The 12,736-nt window shown below is 42.8% G+C and overlaps 1 protein-coding gene across 10 annotated transcripts; it reads right to left on the minus strand.

Annotated features, from left to right (window-relative positions):
• Positions 1-225: 225 nt before the first annotated feature.
• On the minus strand, positions 226-10,168 carry LOC130564200 (evC complex member EVC). Of its 10 annotated transcripts, none has more exons than XM_057350134.1 (21): positions 9,885-10,168; positions 7,510-7,608; positions 7,266-7,352; positions 6,984-7,189; positions 5,773-5,845; positions 5,517-5,591; positions 5,192-5,347; positions 4,890-5,042; positions 4,619-4,820; positions 4,404-4,513; positions 3,421-3,522; positions 3,126-3,326; positions 2,943-3,046; positions 2,754-2,865; positions 2,421-2,624; positions 2,195-2,336; positions 2,039-2,120; positions 1,595-1,685; positions 1,086-1,167; positions 802-843; positions 226-669 (listed from the first exon to the last, which is right to left on the minus strand). In XM_057350134.1, exons 1-20 carry the CDS (start codon positions 10,062-10,064, stop codon positions 803-805), a joined length of 2,502 nt encoding a protein of 833 aa, XP_057206117.1. In that variant the 5' UTR covers positions 10,065-10,168; the 3' UTR covers positions 226-669; position 802. The 10 variants fall into 10 exon arrangements, with proteins under 10 accessions (XP_057206117.1, XP_057206116.1, XP_057206122.1 ...); XM_057350133.1 differs by having other exon boundaries at positions 794-843; XM_057350139.1 differs by having other exon boundaries at positions 226-843; positions 7,513-7,602.
• Positions 10,169-12,736: the final 2,568 nt, after the last annotated feature.

The following is a 12,736-nucleotide window of genomic DNA, read 5'->3' on the forward strand; positions in this document are numbered from 1 at the left end:
TTAGTTGATGCATTAGGTATCGTGAACAAATAATGATCAGCCTCATAAAATATACTATTGTTTCTTTATAAATATACCATACAAGATTGATAATGGGTTTTGGTAGCACTTTTGCAGCTTGTCAAGAAAAGTGTTTAAATTGTGTAAATAATTTCAGGGGCACCATAAAACTACTCTGAAATGTGACTGACGTTTTCTTGAATTAATCTGAGAGAAGTTCTAGTGTGATTTTCAATTTCAATTTATTTATAAAGCACGATTAAACACAACTACCGTTGACCAATGTGCTGTACAAAGTAAAACCCTTAACGAAATAAAAGAAACCACAACAAAGTCGCAGATAAAACTACAGAACATCAAGACAAGACAACTCCACCAACAATCATGCATTATAAGACAAATCAAATACATTTTTTAACCTGCAGACTGTTATGATCAAACACGTTATTCTAAAGTGTCGCATGTAAACTAAATGTACTTAAGCTTAGCACAGGGACACTCGTTCATGTCAGCAGAAATTTTACTTTTCATAATATATATTTCATGTACAAAGACATTACAAGATATACAGAGCCCATAATATACAACAGACATTACAATATTTACAATATCACACACAGTGTGTCATGCATAGAGTCGCTGTAAATCCATGTGAAGCTTTGCCCTGATCTGAGAAACAAACATACAGAATCACAGAGCCAACAGAGATGAACGTGTTTAATCACATGTATGCATTCAAAAGGAATGAAGAATGACGTGAACGGGTGAATAAACATATATGAGATGTCATAACCTGCATACATCACATGACTGTCTGAAGGTTTCTTTCTCTGACATCTGCCCCTGAAACACAACACAACATTGAGTCAGTCAAACTCAACTCTATATTCAACTGTATGTTATTCTAAATGCATCTTGTTGGTTTGAGGAATTACATTTCCTTATAAATTCTACTTTAGACCAAATATGCAGAATATGTATTTACTATGTGTGCGTTAAATATTGTACTGCATCATGGTCATATTCCATGAACACATTCATGGTCGCATGGAATAAAGTGAACGTTTCATTCTGATGTGACTGACCTGTGAGATATTCTGTGCTTATGCTGTCGAGAGAAACACGTGCCAGAGCTGCCAGACGACACATAAAGGTCTTCTCTTCATCCTACACACACACGTGAGCACTTCAGTATGTGTGATGAGCAGAAATATATGTGTGCAGACAGACAGACAGACACATACACACACACACACACACACACACACACACACACACGCACGCACGCAGGCAGACAGGCAGGCAGGCAGACAGACAGACAGACAGACACACACACACACACACACACACACACACGCAGGCAGACAGGCAGGCAGGCAGACAGACAGACAGACAGACACACACACACACACACACGCACACACACACAGACAGACAGACATATAAGCAGACAGACAGACACACACACACAGACAGACAGGCAGGCAGACAGACAGACACATAGACAGACAGACAGACATATAAGCAGACAGGCAGACAGACAGACAGACACACACACACACACACAGACAGGCAGACAGACAGACAGACATACCGCAAGTTCTTGTCTGTAGCCGCGTGTTCGCACTGGATTGTGATGCTTGTTTTCAAACTCGCTCAGACACTTTGTCTTTATCTCAACAATCCTACAAACACACAAAACATATTGAACCAAATGACAGTGTACTGGTTTAGCTATATTTGTGAGGGCCAAATGTCAATCTCAGTACCACAGTGAAATACGTGTGAACCCACTTGTGAGGACATTTGACTGGTCCTCGCTACATAAAAAGGCTGATAATTGGCTCAAATGGTGTTTGTCTTTAAATGTAATAGAGGGCACATGTTTGTGTGATTATTAGGTTAAGGGTCAGGGTTAGGGATAGAATATATCATAAGCCTGATATAAAATCAATGGAAGTCTATGTAATGTCCTCACTAGTATCAAACGTGAGTGTGTGTGTGTGTGTGTGTGTGTTTTGTGAGTGTTTGTTTGTACCTGTGAAGTGATTCAGTAGAGTTGAGTTTTCTGGCACAGTTGTTGAGTTGTGTGTGTAGAGCTCGAGTGCCGCTCCTTCTTTCTGTAACTCATGATAAGTTTTGTCTGATTAAGAACATAAATAGACGTGACTTGTGAAAGTTTTCAGAGATGTACCGGTTGCACTGGTGTGTGGTCGCAGCTGCTGCAGCGTCGTCATGGCGATGTGCTGGATATGTGTGTAATATTCACGGATGAGAGAGAGAACAGAATCCCGTGTCACAAACACACTTTCACACACCGCGTCAATCAACCCTTCCTACAGACAGACAGACAGAAAAATTAAAGTGCTTTTCCAGAGAGAGACGAGGTTCAACAGAACAAGATCTCCAAGCGCACTGACCTTCACGCATCTGTCTGTCCTCACAGTACCTCCAGCAGACAGACAGCTCATCTGCAGCCTCGTGGTGCGGGCGAGGGCGTGGCCAAACAGAACGTGGGCGTGTTCTTGTAGCATGTCAGCCGCGGCCTCCAGCTCTGACAGCTGCTCGTGATGAAGGTTTTGAGCCGCCTCACAGGGAAGAGTTTCCACAGCAACACAGGGGTCCTGGAGACGAGAGCACACTGAACCTGGGGTGTCTGTGTGTGTACATGTTAAAAACACCAATGTGTGTCTGTGTGTGTGTGTGTGTGTGTGTGTGTGTGTGTGTGTGTGTGTGTGTGTGTGTGTGTTCACCTGCGCATCAGAGTGCATCTCTCTCACGGTTCGCAGGCAAAAATATCTCGCTGCTAAAATCCTCTGAAACTCCAGAACCAAAAGACGCTGCTGCTCCTCGATTAGATCACAACTGTCAACGATCAATCAAATCGATCAGTAACTCACGTCATCGGTTTATAGATCAGCAACACATGATGCGGCAGTCACCTGATGTCTGAATGCCTGGAAACCATCTCCATGACGATCTTGCGCTGCTGTTCTCCAAAGTGATTCAGACAGCACAGAGTCAAAGCCTCTTCTTCAATCCACACCTGCATCCCATAATATTCATGAATGCATCCCATCGTACTCATCACCCATCACCCTCATGTCGTACGGTGACTTTAATACCTGTCTGCATCTCTGCAGCTGCTCTCGCAGCATCTGCAGGTGCGTGTGGGCGTGTCTCTCCTCTTGCCGTATCTGATTGGTCACTGTGAGTTTCATGGTCTTCAGCACTGATTGGCAGATGTCCGTCGATGCAGGAATGTTGCTCTCCACACACTCTGTGCTCAGATCAGTCAAGCGTCTGCTACACTTGTCGCACAAACTCTACATATATAAATCACACAGATGACATGTGGGTTACAAAGACGCAACAACACACTTACGATGTGTGAGTGACAGGAATTAAACACACACTCACCCTCCAGCGTTCACACAAAGCGTCAGTGATTCTTGCATCCTGCTGAAGCTCAAAGTCTCTCCACTGATTCCAGTGTGTCACCTGCGCATCCAACAACCTCTGTTATGAGGAGGACAGACAGACAGACAGACAGAGAATGAGACAGACTGAGACAGACAGACAAAGAGAATGAGACAGACTGAGACAGACAGACAAAGAGAATGAGACAGACAGACAGATAAAGAGAATGAGACAGACAGGCAGACACACACACACACACACACACACACAGGCAGGCAGGCAGACAGACAGACAAAGAGAATGAGACAGACAGACAGACAGATAAAGAGAATGAGACAGATAGACAGACAAAGAGAATGAGACAGACTGAGACAGACAGACAGATAAAGAGAATGAGACAGATAGACAGACAGACAGACAAAGAGAATGAGACAGACTGAGACAGACAAAGAGACTGAGACAGACAGACAGACAGACAGACAAAGAGAATGAGACAGACAGACAGACAGACAAAGAGAATGAGACAGACAGACAGACAGACAGACAGACAAAGAGAATGAGACAGACTGAGACAGACAAAGAGACTGAGACAGACAGACAGACAGACAGACAAAGAGAATGAGACAGACAGACAGACAGACAAAGAGAATGAGACAGACAGACAGACAGACAGACAGACAAAGAGAATGAGACAGACTGAGACAGACAAAGAGACTGAGACAGACACAGACAGACAGATAAAGAGAATGAGACAGACAGACAGACAAAGAGAATGAGACAGACTGAGACAGACAGACAGACAGACAGACAAAGAGAATGAGACAGACTGAGACAGACAGACAGACAAAGAGAGTGAGACAGACAGAAAGTAAGACAGGCAAGGAGTGCAAGACAGACAGAGAGTGAGACAGACAGAAGGTAAAAGGGCTAAAACAGATAGAGAGAGTGAGACCAACAGACAGACAGGTGTAGATGTCACTGACCTGAATATCTGTGTGTGTGTCTGAACTCCGAGTCTTCATCATCCTCTTCCTCCTCACACACACCTTCTCACAGTGTTTGTGTGTGAGTTCATCAGTCTGACGGCCCATCTCTACACACACACACACACACACACACACACACATCAGATGATTTCTTCTCATCTTACGCATTATGAAGGACAGACAGTTATTCAGCGTAATGATGTTGTCTGTACCATCCATCCACTGCTGGAGTTCCTCATTAACTCTCCTCTGAAATTCACTCAGCAGTTCCTCCCGCTGTCCATCAGGTCTCAGCCGCTCCACCGATTGGCCCGTGAGCTTCACCACAAGCTCCGCCTCCTTTTTCAGGAGGGCGCTTTTCTCTCTCAGCCAATCGGCCACTTCCTCCCACCACTCGAGCCTGTCCATCAGCGTCTGGGTCACACACACGAGTGTTAGTGTCAGAGCTCACTGACGGTCATGAGTGTAAACAGTCATCACCACCTTCAGAACAGACGACTGGATCTCAGCAAGAACCGTCTCCACCAACCGCAGACCCCTCAGTAATGCACGCGTCACTTCCTGTGCGTCATCCCTGCTAAACCTGCTGTGAAGGCTCTGACGGAGACGTTCCAACTGCTTTCCAAATCTCAGAGCCTAAACAAACACGAACATGATCACAATCTGTGAGAACTGTGAGATCACCGCAGTTCATTCAAATCCAGATCATTCATCACATTTGAAAGGAAAGGTCAAGTGCACTGCATTGTGGGATAGATCATGTGACAGTGGTTTTAGATGTCTACCGTTTGCAGCGAGCGAGTGAGTTTCTGTCTTCCCGTTTTCTCCATCTCCTCTATAGAACACAAGAGTGTGTCAGACTCCTGCCGCTCGTCCTCCCTCATCATCTCTCTCTTCAGCACCTCCCCTTCCTGTACAAAGGCATGCTGGGTAAAGCTAAACTGCAGCAGGACAATGAAGAACATGAGCGGCACACGGCATTACATTCATCTTCAATCACACCCTGTTGTGCTTCAAGCTGAAAGTTTCTCATTTGAAGAACAAACTTCACTCACAGCGAGACTGGAATTGAGCGTATGTTTCTGCGTGTTTGGTGACATCATCTCTCACCTGCTGCTGCTGCGTGTGGATGATGTCAGCGTGCTCTCTGTCACCCAGCAAAACGGGCAAAATCTCCAGGAAAACCTGCACACGAAGAGCATTTCTCATCTTTCTGACAGTAACCTCGAGGCTTTAGATGAACAAATGAGAGTATTATTATTCTCCCTTTCAAAATGAAAACCACTCCCGGAGTTGCATTTCTCTGAGGTTCTCTTTCTAAATATCAATATAGAAACACGCACATCAGAAATTCTGTGTTTTGTACCTTATATTTCTCCTGCTGTAGTTGTGAAGTGTAGAGATGAAGTTCTTGTAGAGTCAAACACAGCAAACTGCTCCTGCAAACACACAAACATGTATCAGTCACACCTTAAAGTGATAGTTCACCCAAAAATGAAAATTCTGTCATCATTTATTCAGCCTCATGTCATTTTAAGTGAAGTGAAAGTGACCTATTAGTCAGATATGGTGACCCATACCCGAAAAGTGACCTGTGCATTTAACCCATCCAGAGAGTAGTGAACACACACACACCCGGAGCAGTGGGCCGCCCGGGGAATTCATACCTGTGTGAATGTATTCGTTCCGATGAACACAGAGAAAGAGATTTGGAAGGATGTTGACATCATCGACTGCCATAGTAGAAAAATGAAATGGTAGTCAAAGGTGCCCAGAACTGTTTGTGTTCCTAAATTCTTCAAAATATCTCACTTTGTGTTCAACAGAACAACAAAATATACAATGTTTTTTTCCTACTATGGTAGTGGATGATGTCACATAGTGGCTAACATTCTTCCAAATATCTTTCTTTGTGTTTAACAGAACAAATCAATTTAAACAGGTTTGAAACAACCTGAGGGTGAGTAAATGATGACAGACTTTTCATTTTTGGGTCAACTGTCCCTTTAAACCTTTGCATGAATCTCACTGTGTGTAAAGGTTTATATATTCGATTTCATAAATATTCAAATAAGAATCCATGAGACCATGATAACTGAATGACCAGGAGTAACGATTAACCTGGGTAATGTATGAACAGACCGAAAGAAGAACGAACAGAACGGACGTGGTGAGGTGACACAGGTGTTGACGTGAACACACGCCTCAGATGTGACTTCATCAAACTAAACTGATCCTAAAATTAAAACAAGTGATGCTTCAAAAAAAACCACACAAACTTCTGAAAAAATGTCCAGGACAGACCTCCGTGTAAATGAAGAGAGGAAATGTTCTGCTCAGAAGAAATTCATCAGCTGAAAACATTTCTCTTAAAGCTTTTATTGTATGGCAAACCATTTCTTAAATTTCTCCTCGTTACGGACAAGATTATCTGTCATGTTATTTGTTACCTGTGTCTTGTCACTTTTTAACCTGCATGTGCACTGGAAGCTTCTGTCACTAAGACAAATTCCTTGTGTGTCCAAGCACACTTGGCAATTAAGCTCTTTCTGATTCTGATGTGTGTGTGTGACTGACCGTGAGTGAGCCAGGGTTTGTGGGTAATGCTGGACTCTTCTGAACGGACGGCTGGTTTGGGTGTTATTGAGAGTGCATGACATAAACTGACTGCTTTCATCGTCCTCTCTCTCTCGGCTCAGCCAATCATCAGCTGATGATGAGGAGGAGTCCTGATTCCGGCACTTCTCATGCAGTGAGGGGTTAGATGCTCCGTCTGCTAACGGCTAACATTCATCCAACACGAGAAGGCGTTAAAAATGAAACACTGATGAAGAAACATGACATCAAAACTCATCTCACTCTGAATCGCTGACTGATGGGATACACGACTCGAGCCTTCAACGCAAACGCAGCGACATCACTGTTTACTGTCAGCTGAGGGTCATCCTGAGACAACACACACACACAGATACACATAAATAAGTAAATGTTTTTGTTTGCACGAGTGTGAGTGTGTGTGTGTGTGTGTGTATGTGTGTGTGTGTGTGTGTGTGTGTGTGTGTGTGTGTGTGTGTGTGTGTGTGTGTGTGTGTGTGGTATGTACAACTTTATCAGGTTCAGTCTTGTGTTGTGATCTCCGGCTCTCGCTTTCACGTTCACTGTTGTGCTCACACACCTCCAGACGCCTCCGCGCTCCCTGTAACTAACACACAACACAACACAACACAACACAACACAACACAAGTCAGACTGCAGCTGTGTGTCCATTACATTAAACACAGAATAACACCTGAAGATAGTTAGTTAGTGATTTATAGTTGATTATTTCATCACAGAAGTCAAAACATAACAACTTCATTTTGAACTTCAACAACTGCAGAGAGTCTTTTTAACACTGACAGATATTTATTCCAGGCTTCAATTTTTTTACCACCATCACGTTTTAAAATATATATTTTTTGTACCTCCAAGGATGACATGAATCATTCGGTCTTAAAATGAAACATCACCTACCACAAAACAAGGAGAGCAATTGTGATTTTATTCTTTATATTTTGGAAATGTAAAATCCTTTAAGGGATACTTCACCCCAAGAAGAAAATCCTGTCATCATTTACTCACTCTTAGATTGTTCCTAACCTGTATACATTTCTTTGTTTAGCTGAACACGCCGGAAGAATGTCAGATCTCATCCACCATTTACTGCCTTAGTAGGGACAATAAATACTATGGGAGTCAATGGGGGGGTGACTTGTTAAACGGGTAACTTTCTTAGTGTGTATATATATATACACTCACCTAAAGGATTATTAGGAACACCATACTAATACGGTGTTTGACCCCCTTTCGCCTTCAGAACTGCCTTAATTCTACGTGGCATTGATTCAACAAGGTGCTGAAAGCATTCTTTAGAAATGTTGGCCCATATTGATAGGATAGCATCTTGCAGTTGATGGAGATTTGTGGGATGCACATCCAGGGCACGAAGCTCCCGTTCCACCACATCCCAAAGATGTTCTATCGGGTTGAGATCTGGTGACTGTGGGGGCCATTCTAGTACAGTGAACTCATTGTCATGTTCAAGAAACCAATTTGAAATGATTCGAGCTTTGTGACATGGTGCATTATCCTGCTGGAAGTAGCCATTAGAGGATGGGTACATGGTGGTCATAAAGGGATGGACATGGTCAGAAACAATGCTCAGGTAGGCCGTGGCATTTAAACGATGCCCAATTGGCACTAAGGGGCCTAAAGTGTGCCAAGAAAACATCCCCCACACCATTACACCACCACCACCAGCCTGCACAGTGGTAACAAGGCATGATGGATCCATGTTCTCATTCTGTTTACGCCAAATTCTGACTCTACCATTTGAATGTCTCAACAGAAATCGAGACTCATCAGACCAGGCAACATTTTTCCAGTCTTCAACTGTCCAATTTTGGTGAGCTCGTGCAAATTGTAGCCTCTTTTTCCTATTTGTAGTGGAGATGAGTGGTACCCGGTGGGGTCTTCTGCTGTTGTAGCCCATCTGCCTCAAGGTTGTGCGTGTTGTGGCTTCACAAATGCTTTGCTGCATACCTCGGTTGTAACGAGTGGTTATTTCAGTCAAAGTTGCTCTTCTATCAGCTTGAATCAGTCGGCCCATTCTCCTCTGACCTCTAGCATCAACAAGGCATTTTCGCCCACAGGACTGCCGCATACTGGATGTTTTTCCCTTTTCACACCATTCTTTGTAAACCCTAGAAATGGTTGTGCGTGAAAATCCCAGTAACTGAGCAGATTGTGAAATACTCAGACCGGCCCGTCTGGCACCAACAACCATGCCACGCTCAAAATTGCTTAAATCACCTTTCTTTCCCATTCTGACATTCAGTTTGGAGTTCAGGAGATTGTCTTGACCAGGACCACACCCCTAAATGCATTGAAGCAACTGCCATGTGATTGGTTGATTAGATAATTGCATTAATGAGAAATTGAACAGGTGTTCCTAATAATCCTTTAGGTGAGTGTATATATATAGCTTACTTAAACTCAACAACCTGCCTCTAGTCTAAATCTCATTTTTATTTCTATAGTAAATGAAATTATTTTTTAGATGCAATGTATTTGTGGTCGGGGTAGAGATTTGCATGATGGTGTTCATTTATCTCAGCTGGTAGTGTTTTGTTTTTTGTTACGAAGTTTTATTTTGGGATAATGTGTCTGTGACTGAAATGCTGAGAGACGCTCCTCCAGCCCTCACAGGATAAAGCGGGTTATGAGTAAAAAACTGTGTAATAATAACCTATTTCTTTTGTAGTAATGTCTGTTATGTTATACATATACGTCTATAATACAAATATAATGTATTCCAAACAAGAGAAGAACAAGAAGGCCAAAAGAACCTTCACACGAGTAATGTTGTGAGCAGTAACACAACTGAATACGATGACGATGTTTATTAAAATGTAACGTAAGACAGTAACGTGTTCTCACCGGAGCCGTGATGATCACCCTCTTCCGGTAACACATGTAGATGAGCGCAGCGGCGACCACCGCAACACCAACACCCGACACCGCGGCACCCGTTACCGGAGCCGACCGCACGCGCAGCGATTCCGTCAGTTCAATCAAGACATCGCTCGAGCACGCGCCAGATGAAGCGTTGAAGCGCATCCCAAAAACACACTTTACCCTGTACCGTTAACCGGGAAAAGACCTCAGCTTCACCAACAGCGAATCTGTCCCGTTCTGTAACTTTTGATTGACAGAGTTTGAGACCAATCGGAGCACAGCTTCCCCTGAGGAATGTTGTTCGATGAGCCAATTAGATGCTTGCAGGGGCGGAGTTTTCCACAACGGTTCTAAAGTTTTGTGTAGAAAACGGAAATAGAAAAACGAGTGGTCAGTTGTATGCGTTCTTCTACAAAGATGTTTCTTAAGATGAATGTTCTTTTTATCACGTGATTTTTCGGTTATTTAGAGAGGCGTACGAGCATTAACGCTCGTGTTGATGAAAATACATATAACGTTACGCGCAGAATATTAGCCGGTTTGTATTTTAATGTGTCGGTTTTTGATCGTGAGCGCATTCCTGTTTGTCGCGCGACCTGAAGATGCTGCGCATGTTTACGCGCGCGTGCACAACAGATCAACATCCGATCCGGACAAAGATGTTATGAAAATCCAGTGCAAGAAAGGTTTCAAAGATTTCAACTCCTGTTAATATAAAATCTCACAAAGTTGATAGAAAATTATCGACAACATGTTGTGTTTTCAGAGACGAACAGTGGCTCCTCTCAGGTCCGCATCTCATCTGTGGCGCCTGTGGGCTCCTGGAGGCACAGAAACACACGACACACTTCATCTCAGGTAAAACCAGCACTGTCACCTGTCAGTCACCCATCAAATCTATCATTTTAATAGGACGTTTCATTGTTGATACAGTAATTGCATTTATAGTGGAAAACGGAGAGATTCTTATACATATCAGTAAGAATTGTGTATCTTCAATTACAGCACAACAGACTTTTTAAACAAATTTACTAGAGAAATATTTAAAGGTTACATGCTTTTGTATTTAAAGGGACAGTTCCAAATTCTGTCATCATTTACTCTCACATTCAAACCTCTTTTAATTGATTTGTTCTGTTAAACTCAAAGATGTGTAAGAATGTTAGCAATTTTCAGTTCTGTGACATCATCCACTACCATAGTAGGAAAAAAATATTGTATATTTTGTTGTTCTATTGAACACAAAGTGAGATTTTTGAAGAACATATTTTGTACAGTTTAGAGCACCTTTGACTACCATTTAATTTGTCCTACTATGGCAGTCGATGATGTCACATAATTGAAAAGTGCTAACATTCTTCCAAATATCTTTCTTTTTTTATAATTAATACAGGTATGAAATGAGATGAGTGTGAGCAAATGATGACAGAATTTTCATTTTTGGGTGAACTATCACTTTAACCACCACACAACACCAGCCTGTGATGTCATGTGTCACATTACCCATGATTCCTGTGTCATAACTGTGTTTACATTTAGAACGCAGTGAAGCCAGTGTTTGGACTCACCTTCCACAAGTGTGCTCAGGTGTGTAACAGACACTGTGTGTGTGTGCATGCGTGTGTGTGTGTGTGTGTGTGTGTGTGTGTTCATGTTTGTATATCCCGGTGGGGACCTAAACCTGAACGCACACCAACACATGGGGACTCGTGTCACTGTGGGGACCAAAATTGAGGTCCTCATGGGCACAAAAGCTTATAAATTGTACAGAACAATATTTTTTTTAAATCTAAAAATGCAAAAAGTGTTCTATGATCTTTAGGTTTAGGGATAGGGGATAGATTATACAGTTTGTACAGTATAAAAACATTACGCCTATGGACTGTCCCCACGGAGATAATAAACCAGACATGTGTGCGTGTGTGTGTGTGTGTGTGCGTGCGTGCGTGCGTGTGTGCGTGCGTGTGTGTGTGTGTGTTCTGATCTCTCCTGGATCACACCAGACATGAATCTCATGAAAACATCTTGCATGACTGTGAAGTTTGTTGCAGCTGTTTGACATCTAGAATCTCGTTTGTTTAGTCATTACACACCGGGGCTAGTTGTCACACTTAAACTGTGGTTAATATTTCTCAAGGCACATACCTTAAAGTCTCTGTTACAGAAAGAATATTAAACATTAATCCACTGCTACTGTTATTGGGTTCTTTTGTATTATAAACAGAAAGAAGGTTCGGAAGAATTCACCCCAAAGCAAAATTGTTCAGCCTTACAGAGAATGTTGTGTTACACACCACCAGGGGTTTCAAGCTCTGTATAGGACAGAAGAAGACCAGACATTTTCTTATTTACATTTTGACAGTCAGTCCTCATTTTTGCTGATTGTTCAGTTGTGTGTGTTACAGGTGGAAACAGGAAGAGGATTCGCGCAGGTGAGAGTGATGTTAGTGATCACGAATCCTGCCGAGGGAAGTGACCTATCACAGCTCTGCATCCGCGATGCCGTCTCTGATGTCACTCTCCTGCAGACCAATGGGAGTGTACAGGAGAGAGGATACCAGACCTTCCAAACAGACTCGCTGCCGGGTACACAAATACACACACCTACACATCAGATGTATTTGTTTTACACGTTCGAAACCAACTGTGAAGTCTGATTGGATGAGCCTTGTTAAAGGTCATTATGAAATGAAACATTTGTTGTTGCGTCTGTTTTATGGCGGTAGTGATTTTTCATCCTCTTGTTTTATGATGTTTTCTCTTCTCTACCCCTTTAGTGTTTTTCTCATGACAATTGTTGGCTCATTGCTTTGTGTGTGTGTGTGTGTGTGTGT

The sequence above is a fragment of the Triplophysa rosa genome, linkage group LG13 (genome assembly GCF_024868665.1).
Source record: "Triplophysa rosa linkage group LG13, Trosa_1v2, whole genome shotgun sequence".
Classification (NCBI taxonomy): Eukaryota; Metazoa; Chordata; class Actinopteri; order Cypriniformes; family Nemacheilidae; genus Triplophysa; species Triplophysa rosa.